This window comes from Tachyglossus aculeatus, chromosome 4 (genome assembly GCF_015852505.1).
Source record: "Tachyglossus aculeatus isolate mTacAcu1 chromosome 4, mTacAcu1.pri, whole genome shotgun sequence".
Classification (NCBI taxonomy): Eukaryota; Metazoa; Chordata; class Mammalia; order Monotremata; family Tachyglossidae; genus Tachyglossus; species Tachyglossus aculeatus.
In genome coordinates, this window is record NC_052069.1 from 115,200,589 (window position 1) to 115,218,548 (window position 17,960).

Consider the following 17,960-nt stretch of genomic DNA (forward strand, 5'->3'; position numbering starts at 1 on the left):
GCCTCCCCCTCCTCCTGTCACCCGCCCACTCTCAAGCTCAGCAATCGGGGGCGGGGGGGGGCGGGAAAAGGGACACTAAATGCACATTTAAATATTCTCCGTTTCGGCCTCTTCTCCGGTCCCGAGTCGGGGGAGAAGGAGCCAGAACCCGCAAGAACATTTAAATCTGTATTTACCTGCGTGTTTGCTCTTGCCGTTGCCGCCACTCCCCGCCGGGGCCATGCTACACCATGCTGCGTGCGCAGCCAGAGCCAACGTCTAAAGGGGCGGCAGCCCCTCTACCATACCGGCCCTGCGCCCAGGCAACTCTTTAAAAATGTCGGGGTTCAAGTGGCCCGGCCCCGAATTTTTCAATGCCCGTCGGGCTCAGGCCCCGAAAATCCAGCCCGTGCTGAGCTCTACCGTTGGGGCTTCAGGCCGGGAACCGGTCCGCACTCCTGGATCTCGGCCTGTCCGGCTCTAGGAGAAGGTGGGCGGGTGAGATACAAACGGGTTAAGGACCTAAGCCCGACAACGATGTTCAAAACCAGCGAGGGAGGCAGGACGGGGGCCGCCCCCGGACGGGAGCTGGGGGGGGGGGGACGCTGGGGGGTGGGGAGCGGGCGGTGACGTACCGTCGGATGTACTCCATGATGTAGGCGATCCATCCCTGAGCCGCGTAGCCGTCCCCACAGGCCCCCGGTTTGGCCGGGACGTTCTGGTAGATGGCGGAGTGCAATTTGGCCAGGTCCTCCTTACCCGGGATGGGCAGCGACAGGTCCTGAAACGTCTCCACAGTGGTGGACACCTGCCAGGCCACAACGGGGGCAATTCTGGGCTCGGGGCACCCTTTTGGGCCTATGCTTGATAATACTATGTTGGTAGGTGCCAAGCACTGTTCTGAGCACTGGAGTAATAATAATAATAATAATAATGATGGCATTTATTAAGCACTTACTATTCATTCATTCATTCGTATTGACTGAGCGCTTACTGTGTGCAGAGCACTGGACTAAGCGCTTGGAAAGTACAAGTTGGCAACATATAGAGAATGGCCCCTACCCAACAGCGGGCTCTACTATGTGCAAAGCACGGTTCTAAGCGCTGGGGAGGATACAAGGTGATCAGGTTGTCCCACGGGGGCTCACAGTCTTCATCCCCATTTTACAGATGAGGGAACTGAGGCCCAGAGAAGCGAAGTGACTTGCCCCAAGTCACACAGCTGACAGTTGGCGGAGCCGGGATCTGAACCTATGACCACTGACTCCAAAGCCATGCCAGGTAATCAGGTTGTCCCCCGTGGGGCTCACAGTCTTCATCCCCATTTTACAGATGAGGTCACTGAGGCCCGGAGAAGTGAAGTCACTTGCCCCAGGTCACGCAGCTGACAAGCGGCGGAGCTGAGATTAGAACCCACGACCTCTGGCTCCCAAGCCCAGGCTCTTGTCACTAAGCCACGTTGCCCCTTGATGCTTAAAGCCCAAACCGAGTTTGACGGAGAGCATGGCTAACCACACACAAACTCACTCTCTCTGTCTCTCTCTCTCCCTCCCCCGTCCCCTCCTCTTTGAGCTCCTCTGAAAAGCCCTTCCCCCAGTGGCCCCCCCACCCCCTAAGTTAACTCAATCAAGAACTATTTTACCATCTGGTCACCCCTTTTTGTTTAAACTCCGGAACCTTGCAATTTGAGCAGTATAACCAACTGCCCTTTAGCTACTTGGGAGAGAGGGTCTTCCGTAGACCGCGACCCTTACGTCTTTATGAACTTCGTCCTCCATCGTCCATCATTTTCTTCAAGGGTTCCTTCTTTGTTGCTACTTAATGGTGGCTGATTTCCAGCTCTCGGAGAGCTGCACGCCCCAGGCAGGAGGTTAAGCTTCAGCCAAAACTCCCTCTCTTATTCTTGCATCCCCCTGTGATGCCAACTGGTCCCCCGAAACCCTGACTCCCTCTCTGAATGCAAGAGCATTCCCCCTTTGATTCTTTCTGCCCTGTTGCTTCCAGCAGGTTACCCCACGCCCTGAGATGGTTAGGCCAGCTCAAGGGAAGGGAGACATCTATTTTGCACATGGGGCTCCGTCCAGGCCACGACGCTCTATTACTTGATTGGCAGCGATAAGGGGACGCACTCTGTCACAGGTGAGACACTGCACCAGGCTGAGGATGGAACCATCGAAGATATCGGAGATGACACTGCGGTATCGGAGCTCCTTCTTCTTTTTCCCGGCAGTCAGCACCTGGGCTAAAGAGGCACATCCCAGGAATCTGTCACCTCCCATAACACCTGCCCCCGCTGGACTGTACTCCCCCAAACGCTTAGTACAGTGCTCTGCACATATAAAGCGCTCGATAAATACCACTGATTGACAGATGAACGCGCGTAACCAGACTTCTGCCGGGGTGATGAGGGCGGGGAGAGCTCTGGAAGCCACAGAGGCCTGGGCTGGGAACCAAGCCCAAGGTAACAGTCCCAATTCCTGCCATTGACTTTCAGTCGAAACTAGGGCAGGTCACTTGAGCTAAATTTCTTGATGGCTCAGAGTTTCCCCAGCTATAAAAAGAAGATCATACTATTCCCCCTCCTTCCTGGGGATAAGTGAAGTGTTACTTTTGAAATTCCTCAAAAGAAAGATACTATCTACAGTTCATCAGAGTGAGTTGGAAACCCTACAACCTGAGAGAATGGAGGACCTGGAGAAGGTCCAGAGGGGAGGGCTGAAATGGTTACAGGTACTGAGATTTTTAGCCAAAGGAGGAGTGGTCTGATGGGAATTCCCAAATACAGTAGGAGGCAGGAGGAGGGGCTAGATGTCTGGACATCTCTGCCTGGGAAGTCTCTTGGGGGAGGTGAAGAGCGTGTGTCAACATATTTAATAGCTCTGGTCTCTCCCTCCGGCAGAGTTTCGACCTGTCCGACATCCTCTCTGCCCACGCCAGCTGGAGCCCAGACCTTAACAACCCCATCCTCTCAGCTGCTGTTCCCTCTCCCATCGGTACCTTTCTTTAGGACGTACGACGGTCCCACTCTCACAGGGCTGGAGCGCGGTGGGCTGCTCGACAGTTTAGAGTGGGTATCCTGGTGGACCGGACTGCAGGGGCGGGAGGAACAGCGCATGTAAGCATCATTGTCCGGCTCTGGAGAGAGACAGAGAGAGTGGGGTGGAGGGGGAGAGAGAGAAGGGCAGCTCTACAGAGCTGAACTGTTTCCATGGAGGGACTGGGGAAGGTCAATTTCCCATACAGATGTGACAGATCTGATGGTTAGACACCTCTCAAAAGGGAGGGCCTGCCTTCACGCTGTCTTGATGCCACACCCAGAGGGGAATCCTAAACCCAGTCTACTTCCCCATGAGAAGTCCTGAGGCAAAGGTGATCCAGGCCTCCATCTGCTGCTTTTCCCACCACTTCTGTAGAAGGAGCAACTCTCTGACATTCGGTCTTTTATCTCCCTCCCTCAGAAACAGGGGAGCCTTGGGTGTACCTGGTGTCCTGCACGGACTGGTGGAGCGTGGAGAGGGAAGGGCTTCGGCGGGAGGGCGGCGGTCATCGACGGCGGACACGGAGGTATCGACATCTGCGTCCTCGTCAACCTGCTCAGAGCTCGTTCGCCGGTGGCCCCAGGATAATTTCCTGTCCTTCATCCTCTCCTTCTCCGAGATCCCCCTACCCGCTTCATCCTGGATCAGCAGCTCGGTCTCCGCCAGCGTGCTCGTCACGCCCACCCCCCGGCTCTGCCCGTCCCCCTCCCCTCTGTCGCTGCTGGAGTCGCAGGAGAGGAATTCGTCCTCGGAGGGGCTCCGGTCTCCCTCCCGCTTCTCGTCTGTGTCGCTGGAGTCAGAGTCTCTCGTCTCGGCCGCTACCGGCTCCTTTAGCTCTTCGTGGAGCTGGTCCATGAGGCAGCGGAGGAACTCCTGCGTGTCCTGAAAAGCCAAGGCAACCCCGGGTAAGCTAGCGCTTGCCCTCGGGGGCGAGAGCTGGGGGTGAAAGGAGCCGCGATGGGGCAAATGGCATCTGAGTTGAACCGGGGAATGGCCGGGGACGGGGGACCCTTCCGATTTCAATCACTGCCAGGCTCAGAGGTGATTGAGGGGTTCGCTGAGCGGCACTGACCATTGCTTTTCTCGTGGTTGTTTAGAGGATCTCTCTCTGAAAAGCCCTCCCAGGTGCATCACCTCTCCTCTGGGATCGGTACCCTTAGAGCACTTGATATTCACCATACCCCCAGCCCCAAGCACAAATTTATTCATTCAATAGCATTTATTGAGCGCTTACTGTGTGCAGAGCACTGTACTAAGCGCTTGGGAAGTACAAGTTGGCAACGTACAGAGACGGTCCCTACCCAACACAGTCTAGAAGGGGGAGACGGACAACAAAACATGTGGACAGGTGTCATCAGAATAAATAGAAGTAAAGCTAGATGCACATCATTAACAAAATAAACACAATAGTAAATATGTACAATATGTCCTCTCGCCCTTTATTGATTGATATTGATTTACTGATATTAATATCCGTCTCCCCCTCTAGACTGTAAGCTCGTTCTGGGCAAGGAAAGGGTCGATGAACTCATTCATTCACTCAAGTGTATTTATTAAGGGCTTACTGTGTGCACAGCACTGTACGAAGCACTTGGGAGAGGACAGTATAACAATAAGCGGTGACACTCCCTGCTCATAGTCTCCCACACCGGTAATTGATTTTAATGGCAGTCTCTCCTTTCTAAACTCTAAGTTCCTTTTGGGCAGGGAGCATGTCTGCCAACAACTCCATTGCACTAGACTCTCCCAAGCGCTGAGCACGGTGCTCTGCACACAGTAAGCGCTCAATCCCACTGATTGATTGATCGAATACCCATAATTTATTTCAACGTTGGTCTTCCTCTCAAGACAATAAGCTCCTTGTAGAAAGGGAACGTGTGTACTGACTCTATTATACTGAATGCTCCCCAAGTGCTTAGTACAATGCTCCATCTGCAGTAAGCGCTCAATAAATACCACTGATTATCAGAAGTTGAGGATGATAATACCAACTGTATTTTGGAGTTCGGGTTACTCAACTTTTTCTATCTTCTTTATGTCACAAAAATCGCTCGTCTTCAGGGCAAGCCCTCTCCCTAGCCCACCTACAGAACTGAAAGCTTTTTCCCCTTAGGTTGCCATCTATAAATGATGGATGAAAAGCAGCTGCTGTGTTGGTTCCCGATGGAACTAACCAGGTCATGGCAGCTGAGAGGCTTCAAAAGGACTTTCAGCTTCCGACAGCTCAAGTCCAATGTGACCTGACACACAGAGAAGCAGCGTTTCCTTATAGATACAACAGGGGCCTGGGTTCTAATCCCAGCTCTGCCACTTATCTGCTGCGTGACCTTGGACAAGTCACTTCACTTCTCTGGGCTTCAGTTACATCATCTGTCAAAGGGGGATTAAGAGTATGAGTGCCACGTGGGACAGGAACTGTGTCCAGCCTGATGAACTTGTATCTACCCCAGAGCTTAGAACAGTCCTTGGCACATAGTGCTTTATTATTTTATTATCATTATTATTATTATAATAATACAAAGGATCCAGGATCCCAGGGGGACATGATGAAGGGTTTGGGCAGTGTTGTCTCCCCACTTAGCCACTGAGCCAGAGAGCCCGTGATGGCTGAAATGTCAACACTAGATGGATGAAGGCCATTCCATGCTGCAACTTATGTTTGGAAAGGATTCAAGCAAGCTCTGCTCTGACAAGAAAAGAATCCCAGGGCACGAGGAGGGGCTGGTTACAAATTCTGGCCTTCCACTTGGCAGCTTGATGGCCCACCTGCTGTGCATAGCCTCGGAACATGGGGTTGACCAACTTGATTCCATGGGACAGACTGGTGGGAACCACGTAGCTTGGGCTGTTTAAAAAAAAAAATCAATGAGACACGTTAGTCATCAGCGGACGGCACGAATGCAGCGCTCTCACTCAGAACAAGGTAAGAACAGGAGAAACACCAACCCAGATGTAGACTACTCCCGGATTAGTCAGAAAGGATTAGGAAGAGATCAATTTCAGCCTTGAAAATGGATTTTTCCACCTGACCTCCTTGCCAAATGTTACCAGCCCCTCCCATGCTTACAACAGCCCCGGGTATCGATGCCCCTGATGATCATGAGCATCTGCAGGCTCAAAACGTTCAGTTCCAGTGTGCTGTGGGGCACAGTTAAAATTGTTTGAAGAATTTTTTCTTGCACAAAGCCCTCTTTTTGTCTCTTGGGTCTATGGGCTAGAACGCTGGATCAATTCAGCCAAGAGATCCCAGCTTTAATTAACCCTCTGTCTAGAAGCAGTGGCCTAGCAGAAACAACACAGACCTGGGTTCCAGTCCCGCTTGCGCCACTTAACTCCTGCGTGGCCTTGGGGAAGTCTCTTAACTTTGCTGTGCCTCAGTTTTCTCTTCTGTAAAATGGGGATATGATACCTCTTCTCCGTCCCCGCTAGATTTCGACGTGAGTCAGAGATGTGGCTCCACTCACCCAAACATGAGTGCTCTCGTAAGACAGTAAACGGCCTCGTTCGTTTATATCCTTTATCATTTGCAACCTCTAAGAGGCTAGATTTGCTTTCTTTTGTCTAGCTCCTTCCCAGGTCCTCTGGGGAACCGTTTGACCCACTGAGGAAACTCCCAATCTCCCCCATCACTGCAGCTAGAGCCTGGGCGTGCTGTTCAAGGAGAGCACTTAATGGCCCGTCTTGCTCAGAGTCCTGACCTGGAGGATAACCCTTGCTTCCACCTGCTTACCCTGCTAGGGTGTGTTGGGAGGAGAGGGGGTGGAAAGGGAGGCGCTTCGCTCACCGTTTCTTGTGCCAGACCTCAGACACCAGCTTTTGGTAACTTTTACAAAGTGCAGGCTTCTTGTCAGTGCGAACCAGCCCTCCGCATTCCAGGAAGAACTGAGTCAGGGGCGGGCTAGGGAGGAGAAAACAAGGGAGTGTTGCAGTTAGAGAGAGAAATCCTTCATACTGATCTCAGAATTCCCTCAACAGGAAAAGCAGGAAACCCAGAAGAGAAGCTCGCTGGGGGAGATGTTTAAATTTCCCAACCAGAAACGTCTGGGGAAGGAAGCACTCTGCGCCTCTCAGCCTTGTGATTCTGAATTCTGAGAGGCAGCATGGCTCAATGGAAAGAGCCCGGGCTTTGGAGTCAGAGGTCATGGGTTCAAATCCCGGCTCCGCCAATTGTCAGCTGTGTGACTTTGGGCAAGTCACTTCACTGTGCCTCAGTTATCTCAACTGTAAAATGGGGATTAAGACTGTGAGCCCCGCCGTGGGACAACCTGATCACCTTGTAACCTCACCAGTGCTTAGAACAGTGCTTTGCACATAGTAAGCGCTTTATAAATGCCATAATTATTATTCCTATTGTCATTATTATTCAATCGTATTTATTGAGCGCTTAACGTGTGCAGAGCACTGTACTAAGCGCTTGGGAAGTACAAGTTGGCAACATCTATTATTATTAATAGGTCACCCCCTGGGCAGAGGCTGGTTGGTCCCAAGACAACACTGCGAGTGAGGCGGGGAGGATGACATTCCTGATGCCCAAACACCTCACCCTCCACATTAATGCCCTACTTTCTTTAAAAGCATCTAAACGCAGAAGAAGCCCTAACCCACGATGGCCTAAACCAAAACATCACCTCCTGCCCAAATCCAGGAGCGTTCCATCCCCTGGATCACCCCAGGACTCATTTCTTCCCAGGGCGGTTCCCCAAGATGACTTCCAAACACCAAGGGCCCTCCTCCCAGCCCTGACGAGAGAACGTCCTCCCATTTCCTGGGGGACACTCCCTCCAACTTTCACCTCATCCTCCAAAACGGCCCGACTGCCTACCAGTTGGAGAGCGCCTGGAGGGCGGCGTTCATGTAGCAGGAGTTCCCGAGATTTTTCATCCCAGTGAGGCCTAGTGAAGCGGCAAAAGGAAAGAGAAGGCAGTGAGCACTCCAAGATGGCCTTCAGAATGGACGCGTTTTATGGACGGTCTGAATGGGAAAGGCTCAAAAGTGTTTCTATTCAAGCTCGGCTTGGTCACCCCGGAGAAAGCACACGGGGAGGTAGTCGGGAAGGTTGATGCCGCAGGTCCATGGAGAGAGGAACCAGAGTAGCTAATCCCCGCAGATCCTGGGGGGAGGGCGGAATTACCTCGAGGTTTTAGATCATCATCCTCAGATTCTGACTCCCCTTCATCAGCCACTGCGATGGGGACTGCCTTCAGAGGGTGAGAAGGTAATGGAGAACCCTGAAACGGAGACCCAGGATTGACCCAGACCCAATTTCATCCGTGGCATGAAACTACAGTAGAAAGCTTCAGAGACACATGCACAGACCCCGTATGCGAAACTTCACCCGGCCACGCAATCACTGCACCTTGATTCCGGCCTGGAATCGCACCCGGGAGCGGTGGGGGGATACACCAGAGCTCACTGTGAGCAGGGAAGGTGTCTACCAACTCCACTGTGTTGTATTCTCTCAACCGTTTGGACAATGCTCTGCACGCAGTAAGTACTTAATAAGTACAATTGATTACTTTGCCTAACGGTACAGTGTTCCTAAGGTTCTCACCTTCAAAATGCTCAGAGAACATTAGACCCATGTAACCAAAAAGGAAATTGAGACCCAAAGAGTCACCTAGCAAGTCGGTGGTGAAGCCTAGAATAGAACTCATTTGGGAGAAGCAGTGTGGCCTAGTGGGAACAGCGTGGGGCTGGGAGTCAGAGGACCTGGGTTTTCTTTTGTTGTCTGTCTCCCCCTTCTAGACTGTGAGCCCGCTGTTGGGTAGGGGCCGTCTCTATATATTGCCGACTTGTACTTCCCAAGCGCTTAGTACAGTGCTCGGGATACAGTAAGTGCTCAATAAATACAATTGAATGAATGAATTAATAATAATTGCCTGCTGGGTGACCTTGGGAAAGTCACTTAACTCCTCTTTGCCCGTTTCCTCATTGGCAAAACAGGAATTCGACAACTGTTCCCCTTCCCCCTTAGACTGTGAGCCCTCCCTTGGGACAGGGACTGTGTCAACCTAATTAACGCGTATCTTCCCCGGTGCTTGACACATAATAAGCGCTTAACAAATACCCTAATTCTTACTCTGATTCCCCATGCAGTGCTCTCCCCAAGAGACCATACTATCTCAGCAGGAGAAAGTCAAGTCTCTTTAGGCCGAACGGTCCAAGAGACAAGCGATACTCCAGACCCACCTGCTCTGAGAATTTGGACGGAGGGGCTGGTGGATACGCTGCCAGCCTCTGGTCCAGAAAAACTTCCTTCTCGCAGGCATAGCACCACACCCGGAAGGTGGTCAGGTTCACTGTCAGGTTGTGCTTTTTGGCCTAAAGGTTAGAATCGAAGAAGAGATATTTTACCGCACTAAGGGCCCCAGAGGCCTCCAGCTCGGAGGATATCCACGTCCTTCCCCTTCCCACAGCACCTGTATATATGTTTGTACACGTTTATTACTCTATTCATTTTACTTGTACATATTTACTATTCTATTTATTTTGTTAATGCTGTGCATCTAGCTTTATTTTTATTTATTCTGGTGACTTGACACCTGTCCACATGTTTTGTTTTGTTGTCTGTTTCCCCCTTCTAGACTGTGAGCCCACTGTTGGGTAGGGACTGTCTCTATATGTTGCCAGCTTGTACTTCCCAAGTGCCTAGTACAGTGCTCTGCACACAGTAAGCGCTCAATAAATACAATTGATTGATTGATTTACTTGTACATATTTACTATTCTATTTATTTTGTTAATGATGTGCATCTAGCTTTATTTTTATTTATTCTGGTGACTTGACAGCTGTCCACATGTTTTTTTTTGTTCTCTGTCTCCCCCTTCTAGACTGTGAGCCCGTGGTTGGGTAGGGACCGTCTCTATATGTTGCCGACTTGGACTTCCCAAGCACTTAGTACAGTGCTCTGCACACAGTGAGCGCTCAATAAATACTACTGAATGAATGAATGAATGTCGAGGTCTTCTGTAAAGTCGGTCTGGGGGAGTGGGGAAAGACTGTGCCTTAGAGCTAGTAGCCGCAGTTCAAAACAAAACAAAAAAACCCCATAAGGTCTGTTTACTATAAAACCACCTTCCTTCCTCTGTCCCTCCAGCTCCCAGTTAAAGCAACCCCAGGGGATGACTCACCTGTGCGTGAAGGGTGCTATGATCAGCGAAGGATTCCCCACACCCAACATAAGGACAGCCAACCTATAAGGTATAGACAGGGAAACAGGCTTAAGTCAGGAACTGGAGGTTGGGGAGGGAGCAAGCAAGATTATGATCCAAATGAACCCAACTCTGACCCTTCTAGACTGTGAGCCCGCTGTTGGGTAGGGACCGTCTCTATATGTTGCCGACTTGTACTTCCCAAGCGCTTAGTACAGTGCTCTGCACACAGTAAACGCTCAATTAATATGATTGAATGAATGAATGAATGAATGAATGACCCCGTCTTAGATGGCAAAAACATCCAGCTTTGAGCCCCTCATCTCCGAGGAGTCCTCCGTGCCCCTGAGAGGGACAGTCATTTTTAAAATTTTGCCTTTCCGGCCGCCAACAGATTGTAGATCCGAACGGTAATCGGGCGGGAGGCGGGAAGGAAGTGGTTGGTGTCACACTCTGGTATTAAATGATCTGCTGAGTGGTGTGGTCACTAATGGGGCAGAGAGGAGCCTCACAGAGAAGCAGCGTGGCTCAGTGGAAAGAGCCCGGGCTTTGGAGTCCGGGGTCATGGGTTCGAATCCCGGCTCCGCCAATGGTCAGATGTGTGACTTTGGGCAAGTCACTTAACTTCTCTGGGCCTCAGTTCCCTCATCTGTAAATTAGGGATGAAGACTGTGAGCCCCCCATGGGACAACCTGATCACCTTGTAACCTCCCCAGCGCCTAGAATGGTGCTTTGCACATAGTAAGCGCTTAATAAATGCCATTATTATTATTATTATGGCTTCCATTTCTTCTAATTGAGCCACAAACGAAAACAACCTCGCAAAACCCAGGCTCCGTTCCTTTTCCTTCAGCGCCTTCTGGCCTTGGTTCCTCAGACCTCCGTTTTAGGATAGGGTCCCTTTCCTCCTTCAGAGCCCTCGATTTTAGCAACCAGGCCGGCAAACACCACCACCCTGACTGGCAACCCACGGGGCTCGACAAACTAGAACAAAAAACCCAGGCCCCTGGTCCCCAGAAGGATCCTCCTTTACCTGCAGACAGGCCCAGAGATTTGGTCCTCCCGCTCCGCAAGACTGGCAAGTCCCCTTGGCGCAGAGAAAAAGAAATGAAACAAGAAATCATTTTGTGTGAACAAAAGGGATACAGAATTTTCAAGTTCGAAATGGACAATCATCCTTGAGCAAAATGGAGTCGCTCAACCATTGGAGAGGTGCAGAGTTGCTCTCATTTCAGAAGTTGGATTTCGTTCTCCCTCCCTCCGCTCGTGAATTCCACCAAGTTGTGGGCCTTCTAGAGTTCATTCACTCATTCATTCAATTGTATTTATTGAGCGCTTACTGTGTGCACAGCACTGTACTAAGCATTCATAACCTGGACCTATGCCCCGGGGCAGTGATCCGCAAACAATATCTAGTATAGGGTGAATGGGCAGTCGCCCTGGGCACTGCCCAGAAACGAATACACAGCCTGAATGAGCCTTCATCCGTCTTTCCCAGCCTTGCTCTATTCCTAAAAATAGCGCACGACAACAGTATGTTTGCCCCGCCTCCAGCTCCTGGAACAGGGATGGACTTTATCTATGGCATTTATTGAGCGCTTACTGTGCGTACAGCACTGTCCTAAGCGCTTGAGAGAGTTATGGATATGCACAGAAGTGTTGTGGGGCTGAGGTTGGGATGAATATCAAGTAAGCAGCGTGGCCTAGTGAAAGAAGTAAGATTCTGAGCTCATGGTCTTAGTCCCCGTTTTACAGATGAGGTAATCTAGGAACAGAGAAGTGTAGTTAAGGGTACATAGTAGACAAGTGGTGGAGCTGGGATTAGACCCCAGGTCCGTCTGACTTTGAGGCCTACGCTCTATCCGCTAGGCTTGCTGCTCCTGAAAGCAACTGTGGAATTGGGGGGAGGGAGGAAGAAAGGGACTGGACAAACGAACCAGCCCATAGTCCTCCCTTCAAACTTGAGTGGAGGAGGCGGTCTGAAGCTCCCAGGAAAGTACGTGGGGGCAGCTTCCCAAAGTTACGTATCCCACATGCCGAAATCCCTTATGCCACTTTCGTAACTCACCGGATGTGGACTCTCCACGGGAAACGGTCCTCAGTCACCAAAAAGCCTCCTCTAATGGCAGCTTGGGAAAACTCAGATCTCATCCTGATTCCCTCATGCCCCCGATCGGAAGATCTCCCGATCTGTTTTTCCATTTCATCTTAACAACGTGGGGTTCCTCTATTCGAAGAGAGAAGCAGTGTGGCCTAGTAGATACAGCATATGCCTGGGAGTCGGAAGGACCTGGGTTCTAATCCCAGTTCTGCCACTTGTCTGCAGTGTGACCTTGGGTGGGTCACTTAAATTCTCTGTAACTAAATTACCTCATGTGTAAAACAGGGATTAAGGCTGTGAGCCCCACGAGGGACATGGGCTGTATCTAAGCTGATTACCTGGGTTCTACATGCCTGGCACGTAGTAATCGCTTAAATACCATAAAAAAGAGGAGCCATTTATGTCTTCAAGGATGAAATCTGGGTTCTTCACCAAATTGGGGAGTGGCTGGGAAATAGCTCTTTATATGTCCATTGGTTTGATTAGCTGAGGTCAGCAGAGTTTATAGAGCGAAGCCACCAATTGACAAACTAGCTCTCCACCCTAGAGAATGGAGACTCAGCTAAGCATAGACAGCTGTTTCATCTACATAGAATTATACCGTCCAAGACAGTTGCTAAGAGGCCAGGCTTCAGTGAGGCAGCAAGCTCCCTCAAAGTGCCAAATGTTTTAGATAGAACTCTTTGCAAGGCCTATTGATTCTCTCCCTTAGAATATCCATTCAGCAAGAAAAAGTTTCATTACGCGGGCATCTCTCTAAGGATCTCAGCACTGATGTGCCTGAAATGATGTACAAAATGTCCCCTGAAGCTAGAGAGGATCTAGATTCATTCATTCTTAAATTCTTTGTGCCTAAATTACCTCATGTGTAAAACGGGATTTACTGAGCGCTTACTGGAACACAGCACTGTATTAAGTACTTGGGAGAGTACACTATAACAATAAATGGACGCATTCCCTGCTTACAGTCTAGAGAGTCTCACTGTAGTCACTTTGGACATGAAAAATCTCAGGTAGAGGAAGAATGAAGTGACTGTTACAAGGTCACAAAAAAGGGGCAGAGGCCAATACTGGAACCAGGAACCTATATCTAGAGCGATAATAATAATAATAATAATACTAATGGCATTTATTAAGCGCTTGCTATGTGCAAAGCACTGTTCTAAATGCTGGGGAGGTTACAAGGTGATCAGGTTGTCCCACGGGGGGCTCACAGTTTTAATCCCCATTTTTACAGATGAGGTAACAGGCACAGAGAAGTTAAGTGACTTGCCCAAAGATACACAGCTGACGTGGCGGAGCCGGGATTTGAACCCATGACCTCTGACTCCAAAGCCTGGGCTCTTTCCACTGAGCCACGCTGCTTCTCAATGGACGTAGAATGGACCCTACCCCCACTTTCCACTTCTCTCACTCCCTTCTGCATCACCCTGACTTGCTCCCTTTGTTCTTCCCCCACTCCCAGCCTCACAGCATTTATGTACATATCCGTACTTTATTTGTATTAATGCCTGTCTCTCCCCCTCTAGGCTGTAAGCTCATTGTGGGCAGGGACTATGTCCATTTATTGTTGCATTGTACTCTCCCAAGCGCTGAGTACAGTGCTCTGCACCCAGTAAGCGTTCAATAAATATGACTGAAATACCTCCCTGTAACTCAGTCAATGACAGATCGCCCCTGCAATGCAGACCACTCTAGATGCCACCCTACGGGGGTGATCTACAGCTTTAGTCACAGAACTCATTTAATACATACAAGTTAAAAACAAACAAACAAAAAACACCTCAGTCTCAAGTCCTGAGATAAAGATTTCTAACAGGTCCACAAAACAAAGCACTAAAACCCACCGATGTTGATTAAAGGGTCTCTTGCCAAAACTACTTTTAGGAGTACATAAAAGCTTATTCTGTTTTCAGCTAACTCCTCTACACCTAGGCTCTCACCTCGGCCAGCTCCCCTCTCTCACGTCCCTCTGGCTGTTTCCACTAGGCCCTAAAATCCCCATCCCTCACCGCCTGTTTTCACGACTCGTTCCCTCTCTCTTCAGGGGAAAAAAAAAATTACCACCTGCCTTTTCCACAGACGGCCATCACTAAGGGATGGAATGGGGTACTGTAGCAACGTAATTAAAAAAGAAAACCTGATGATTTGATAAGGCAGAAACAGGGCAACGAATCATAGTATGGCCTGATACTTCCATCTACTGTATATTTCATATGCAACTAAAAAGCCAAATAGAAGGCTTAGCTGAAGCACCACAATGCTAATGGACTAAGAGCATTAGCCAGGAGCAAATTGTCAGACAGCTCCCAATTATGGAGTATTCTTCTCTTCTTTCAGAAGATGTAACCAGAAAAAAACAGCTTACCAACCGAATGTCAATACCCCATTTACACATTAGGTTGAAGAAGGGATGGGACAGATGGGTGACTCCAGGGGCATCAGCAGGTCCGGGTTTTCATCTCTTCTGCTGATGCAAGCAATCACTGCACTCTAGGAGCAAAGCCAACACACACATACGCCCGGGCACAAGACACTTTACCTTGGATTTGAAGAGTAAGTCTTCTTTGGTGACCTCACCTATGGAATCTAGGTGAGGGCAAGGGTCTCTAGAGTCTCCCATTCTCAGCTGGATTCACCTGAAAGGAGAGGATATACATTTTTTTTGCGACTTTCCTAGAATTGAGCCAGATCTTCCACTTGCGACTGCCCCTTGGAATTGGGATAGGAAAGGAGCAGGAAGACACAGTCTATGATTGACAGATCTAGTCACTCATTCAATCGTATTTACTGAGCGCTTACTGTGTGCAGAGCACTGTACTAAGCGCTTGGGAAGTATAAGCTGGCAACATATAGAGACTGTCCCTACCCAACAGTGTGCTCACAGTCTAGAAGTCTAAATCTATGATTTTATGGTATTTGTTATGTACTTAATACGGGCCAGGCACTGAACTAAGCACTGGGGTAGATACAAGATAATCACAGTACACACAGTCCCTGTCCCACAGCCTTAACCCTGATTTTACAGATGAAGTAACTGAGACACAGAGAAGTTACGAGAAGCAGTGTGGCTCAGTGGAAAAGAGCCCGGGCTTTGGAGTCAGAGGTCATGGGTTCAAATCCCGGCTCCGCTGCTTGTCAGCTGTGTGACTTTGGGCAAGTCACTTCACTTCTCTGGGCCTCAGTTCCCTCACCTGGAAAATGGGGATGAAGACTGTGAGCTCCCCGTGGGACAACCTGATCACCTTAGAACCTCCCCAGCGCTTAGAACAGTGCTTTGTACATAGTAAGCGCTTAATAAATGTCATTATTATTATTATTATTATTATTATTATTATTATTATTAAGTGACTTGCCCAAGGTCACACTGCAGACAAAGTGGCGGGGCTGGGGGCCTTTGATTCCCAGGCCAGTACTCCTTCCACTAGGCCACACTGCTTCTCTACGCCGCTTGATTTTGAGAAATTCGGATCTGAATCTTCCTAATAAAATGAATGTTTATCACATGTTCTACATTTCCACAATTTGGGCTTCTGAGCACTTTCCTCAAAATAAACTGCCCCAAACAATTAAATGATCAAGCACCAAAAGCAACTCATTCAGCCGCAGTATTCATACTCATTTCCTCCCTCTGAGTATTAATAATAATGATGGCATTTATTAAGCGCTTACTACGTGCAAAGCACTGTTCTAAGCGCTGAATAACTTTGGTATTGGTTAAGTGCTATGTGCCAAGCACTGTTCTAAGCACTGGGGTAGATACAAGGTTATCAAGTTGTCCCATGGGGGGCTCACAGTCTTCATCCCCATTTTACAGGTGAGGGAACTGAGGCCCAGAGAAGTGAAGTGACTTGCCCCAAGTCACACAGCTGATAAGCGGCGGAGCCGGGATTAGAACTCACGACCTCAGCCTCCCAAGCCCGGGCTATTGCCACTGAGCCACACGGAGGATCAGAGAGAAATATTTTTGAGACCAGCTACAGATGCGGAAGAAGCTGTCCAGATGTGGGCAGTTTAACAGGTAACAATTCAGTGCAATAAGCTCTTCTAAAGCATTTCATAAAATGTGTCAACAACAACGTGGCTCAGTGGAAAGAGCCCGGGCTTTGGAGTCAGAGGTCATGGGTTCAAATCCCTGTACATATGTATATCACCTGTATGTTTGTACATATTTATTACTCTATTTATCTTACTTGTACATATCTATTCTATTTACTTTATTTTGTTAATATGTTTGGTTTTGTTCTCTGTCTCCCCCATCTAGACTGTGAGCCCACTACTGGGTAGGGGCCGTCTCTATATGTTGCCAACTTGTACTTCCCAAGTGCTTAGTACAGTGCTCCGCACACAGTAAGCGCTCAATAAATACGACTGATGGATCCCGGCTCCGCCAATTGTCAGCTGTGTGACTTTGGGCAAGTCACTCCACTTCTCTGGGCTTCAGTTCCCTCATCTGGAAAATGGGGATTAAGACTGTGAGTCCCCGTAGGACAACCTGATCACCTTGTAACCTCCCCAGCGCTTAGAACAGTGCTCGGCACATAGTAAGTGCTTAATAAATGTCATTATTATTATTATTATAATGATGATAGTATTTGCTAAGCCTTTACTATGTGCCAAGCACTGTTCCAAGTTAAGCCCTGCTGTCCTTTATGTCTAAACATAATGTTGTTGATGACGCGGCACTGACACCTTACCTTGGTATAGCGTGTCCACACATCGCACACTTCCGTCTCAGAAGGTCCAGCGCTTCAGATTTGTTGAGCAAGATTTTGCCATGGAGCCTAAAGGAGGGGGAAAAAACCACAAATACTGCCTCATTCGGTTCTTTCCGATCCACCTTAGAAAAAGCTGAAAACTTTCCCAAGCCAGTACTGTGTTTAATGAAGACAGAGAGGATCTCCTCTCTGCCAGTTAGCAAGACTCATCCCCTCTCAGATATTTATAAAACTCACTCATCACATGTTCCTGAGCTGATTAGCAGTCACAAAAATCTTATTAGGCTGCATTAAGAACAAAATCCAATCGGCCCTCTCCCCTGATTTCCAGAATTTCCTTCCACTATTTGGTGGGGGGAGCGGGAATAATAATAATAATAATAATAATGTTGGCATTTGTTAAGCGCTTACTATGTGCCAAGCACTGTTCCACTTCCCTAGAACTGCCAGACTCACCTGAGTGAACCGAGTTGTCCGGGCAGACAAATTACCTCATTCTTTGCAAATCAATCCATCAGTGAATGGTACTGAGCGCTTCTGGTGCGCCAAGCACTGTGCTAAGCGTTTGGGAGAATACAACAGAGTTGGCAGTCACGTTCCCTGCCGGCAACGAGCTTACGGTCTCTTTCAGCAGCGTGGCTCAGTGGAAAGAGTCCGGGCTTTGGAGTCGGAGGTCATGGGTTCAAATCCCGGCCCCGCCAATTGTCAGCTGTGTGACTTTGGGCAAGTCACTTAACTTCTCTGTGCCTCAGTTACCTCATCTGTAAAATGGGGAATAAAACTGTGAGCCCCCCCCCCGCCGCCCCGGACAACCTGATCACCTTGTAACCTCCCCAGTGCTTAGAACGGTGCTTTGCACATAGTAAGCGCTTAATAAATGCCTTTATTATTATTATTATTATTATTAAAAGGAAAGGCCCATAGTGCTACCAAGGACAGGACTGTTTTTGCAGCCGACATAAGGGCTTGGTGC

The 17,960-nt window shown here is 49.2% G+C and overlaps 1 protein-coding gene across 3 annotated transcripts in view; it reads right to left on the minus strand.

The window, feature by feature from the left end:
* Window positions 1-17,960, minus strand: part of USP20 (ubiquitin specific peptidase 20) — a 56,629-nt gene that overhangs the window by 17,107 nt on the left and 21,562 nt on the right. For all 3 annotated transcript variants that reach the window (XM_038744942.1, XM_038744943.1, XM_038744941.1), the window contains exons 2-14: window positions 16,967-17,053; window positions 14,812-14,908; window positions 11,202-11,255; window positions 10,148-10,210; window positions 9,207-9,338; window positions 8,149-8,245; window positions 7,840-7,909; window positions 6,802-6,915; window positions 5,784-5,862; window positions 3,461-3,899; window positions 2,977-3,114; window positions 2,109-2,221; window positions 615-787 (exon numbers count right to left, since the gene is read on the minus strand). In XM_038744942.1, coding sequence (XP_038600870.1) covers window positions 615-787; window positions 2,109-2,221; window positions 2,977-3,114; window positions 3,461-3,899; window positions 5,784-5,862; window positions 6,802-6,915; window positions 7,840-7,909; window positions 8,149-8,245; window positions 9,207-9,338; window positions 10,148-10,210; window positions 11,202-11,255; window positions 14,812-14,892 — 1,553 coding nt within the window. In that variant the 5' untranslated portion in view covers window positions 14,893-14,908; window positions 16,967-17,053. The remainder of the gene's footprint in view (window positions 1-614; window positions 788-2,108; window positions 2,222-2,976; window positions 3,115-3,460; window positions 3,900-5,783; window positions 5,863-6,801; window positions 6,916-7,839; window positions 7,910-8,148; window positions 8,246-9,206; window positions 9,339-10,147; window positions 10,211-11,201; window positions 11,256-14,811; window positions 14,909-16,966; window positions 17,054-17,960) is intronic.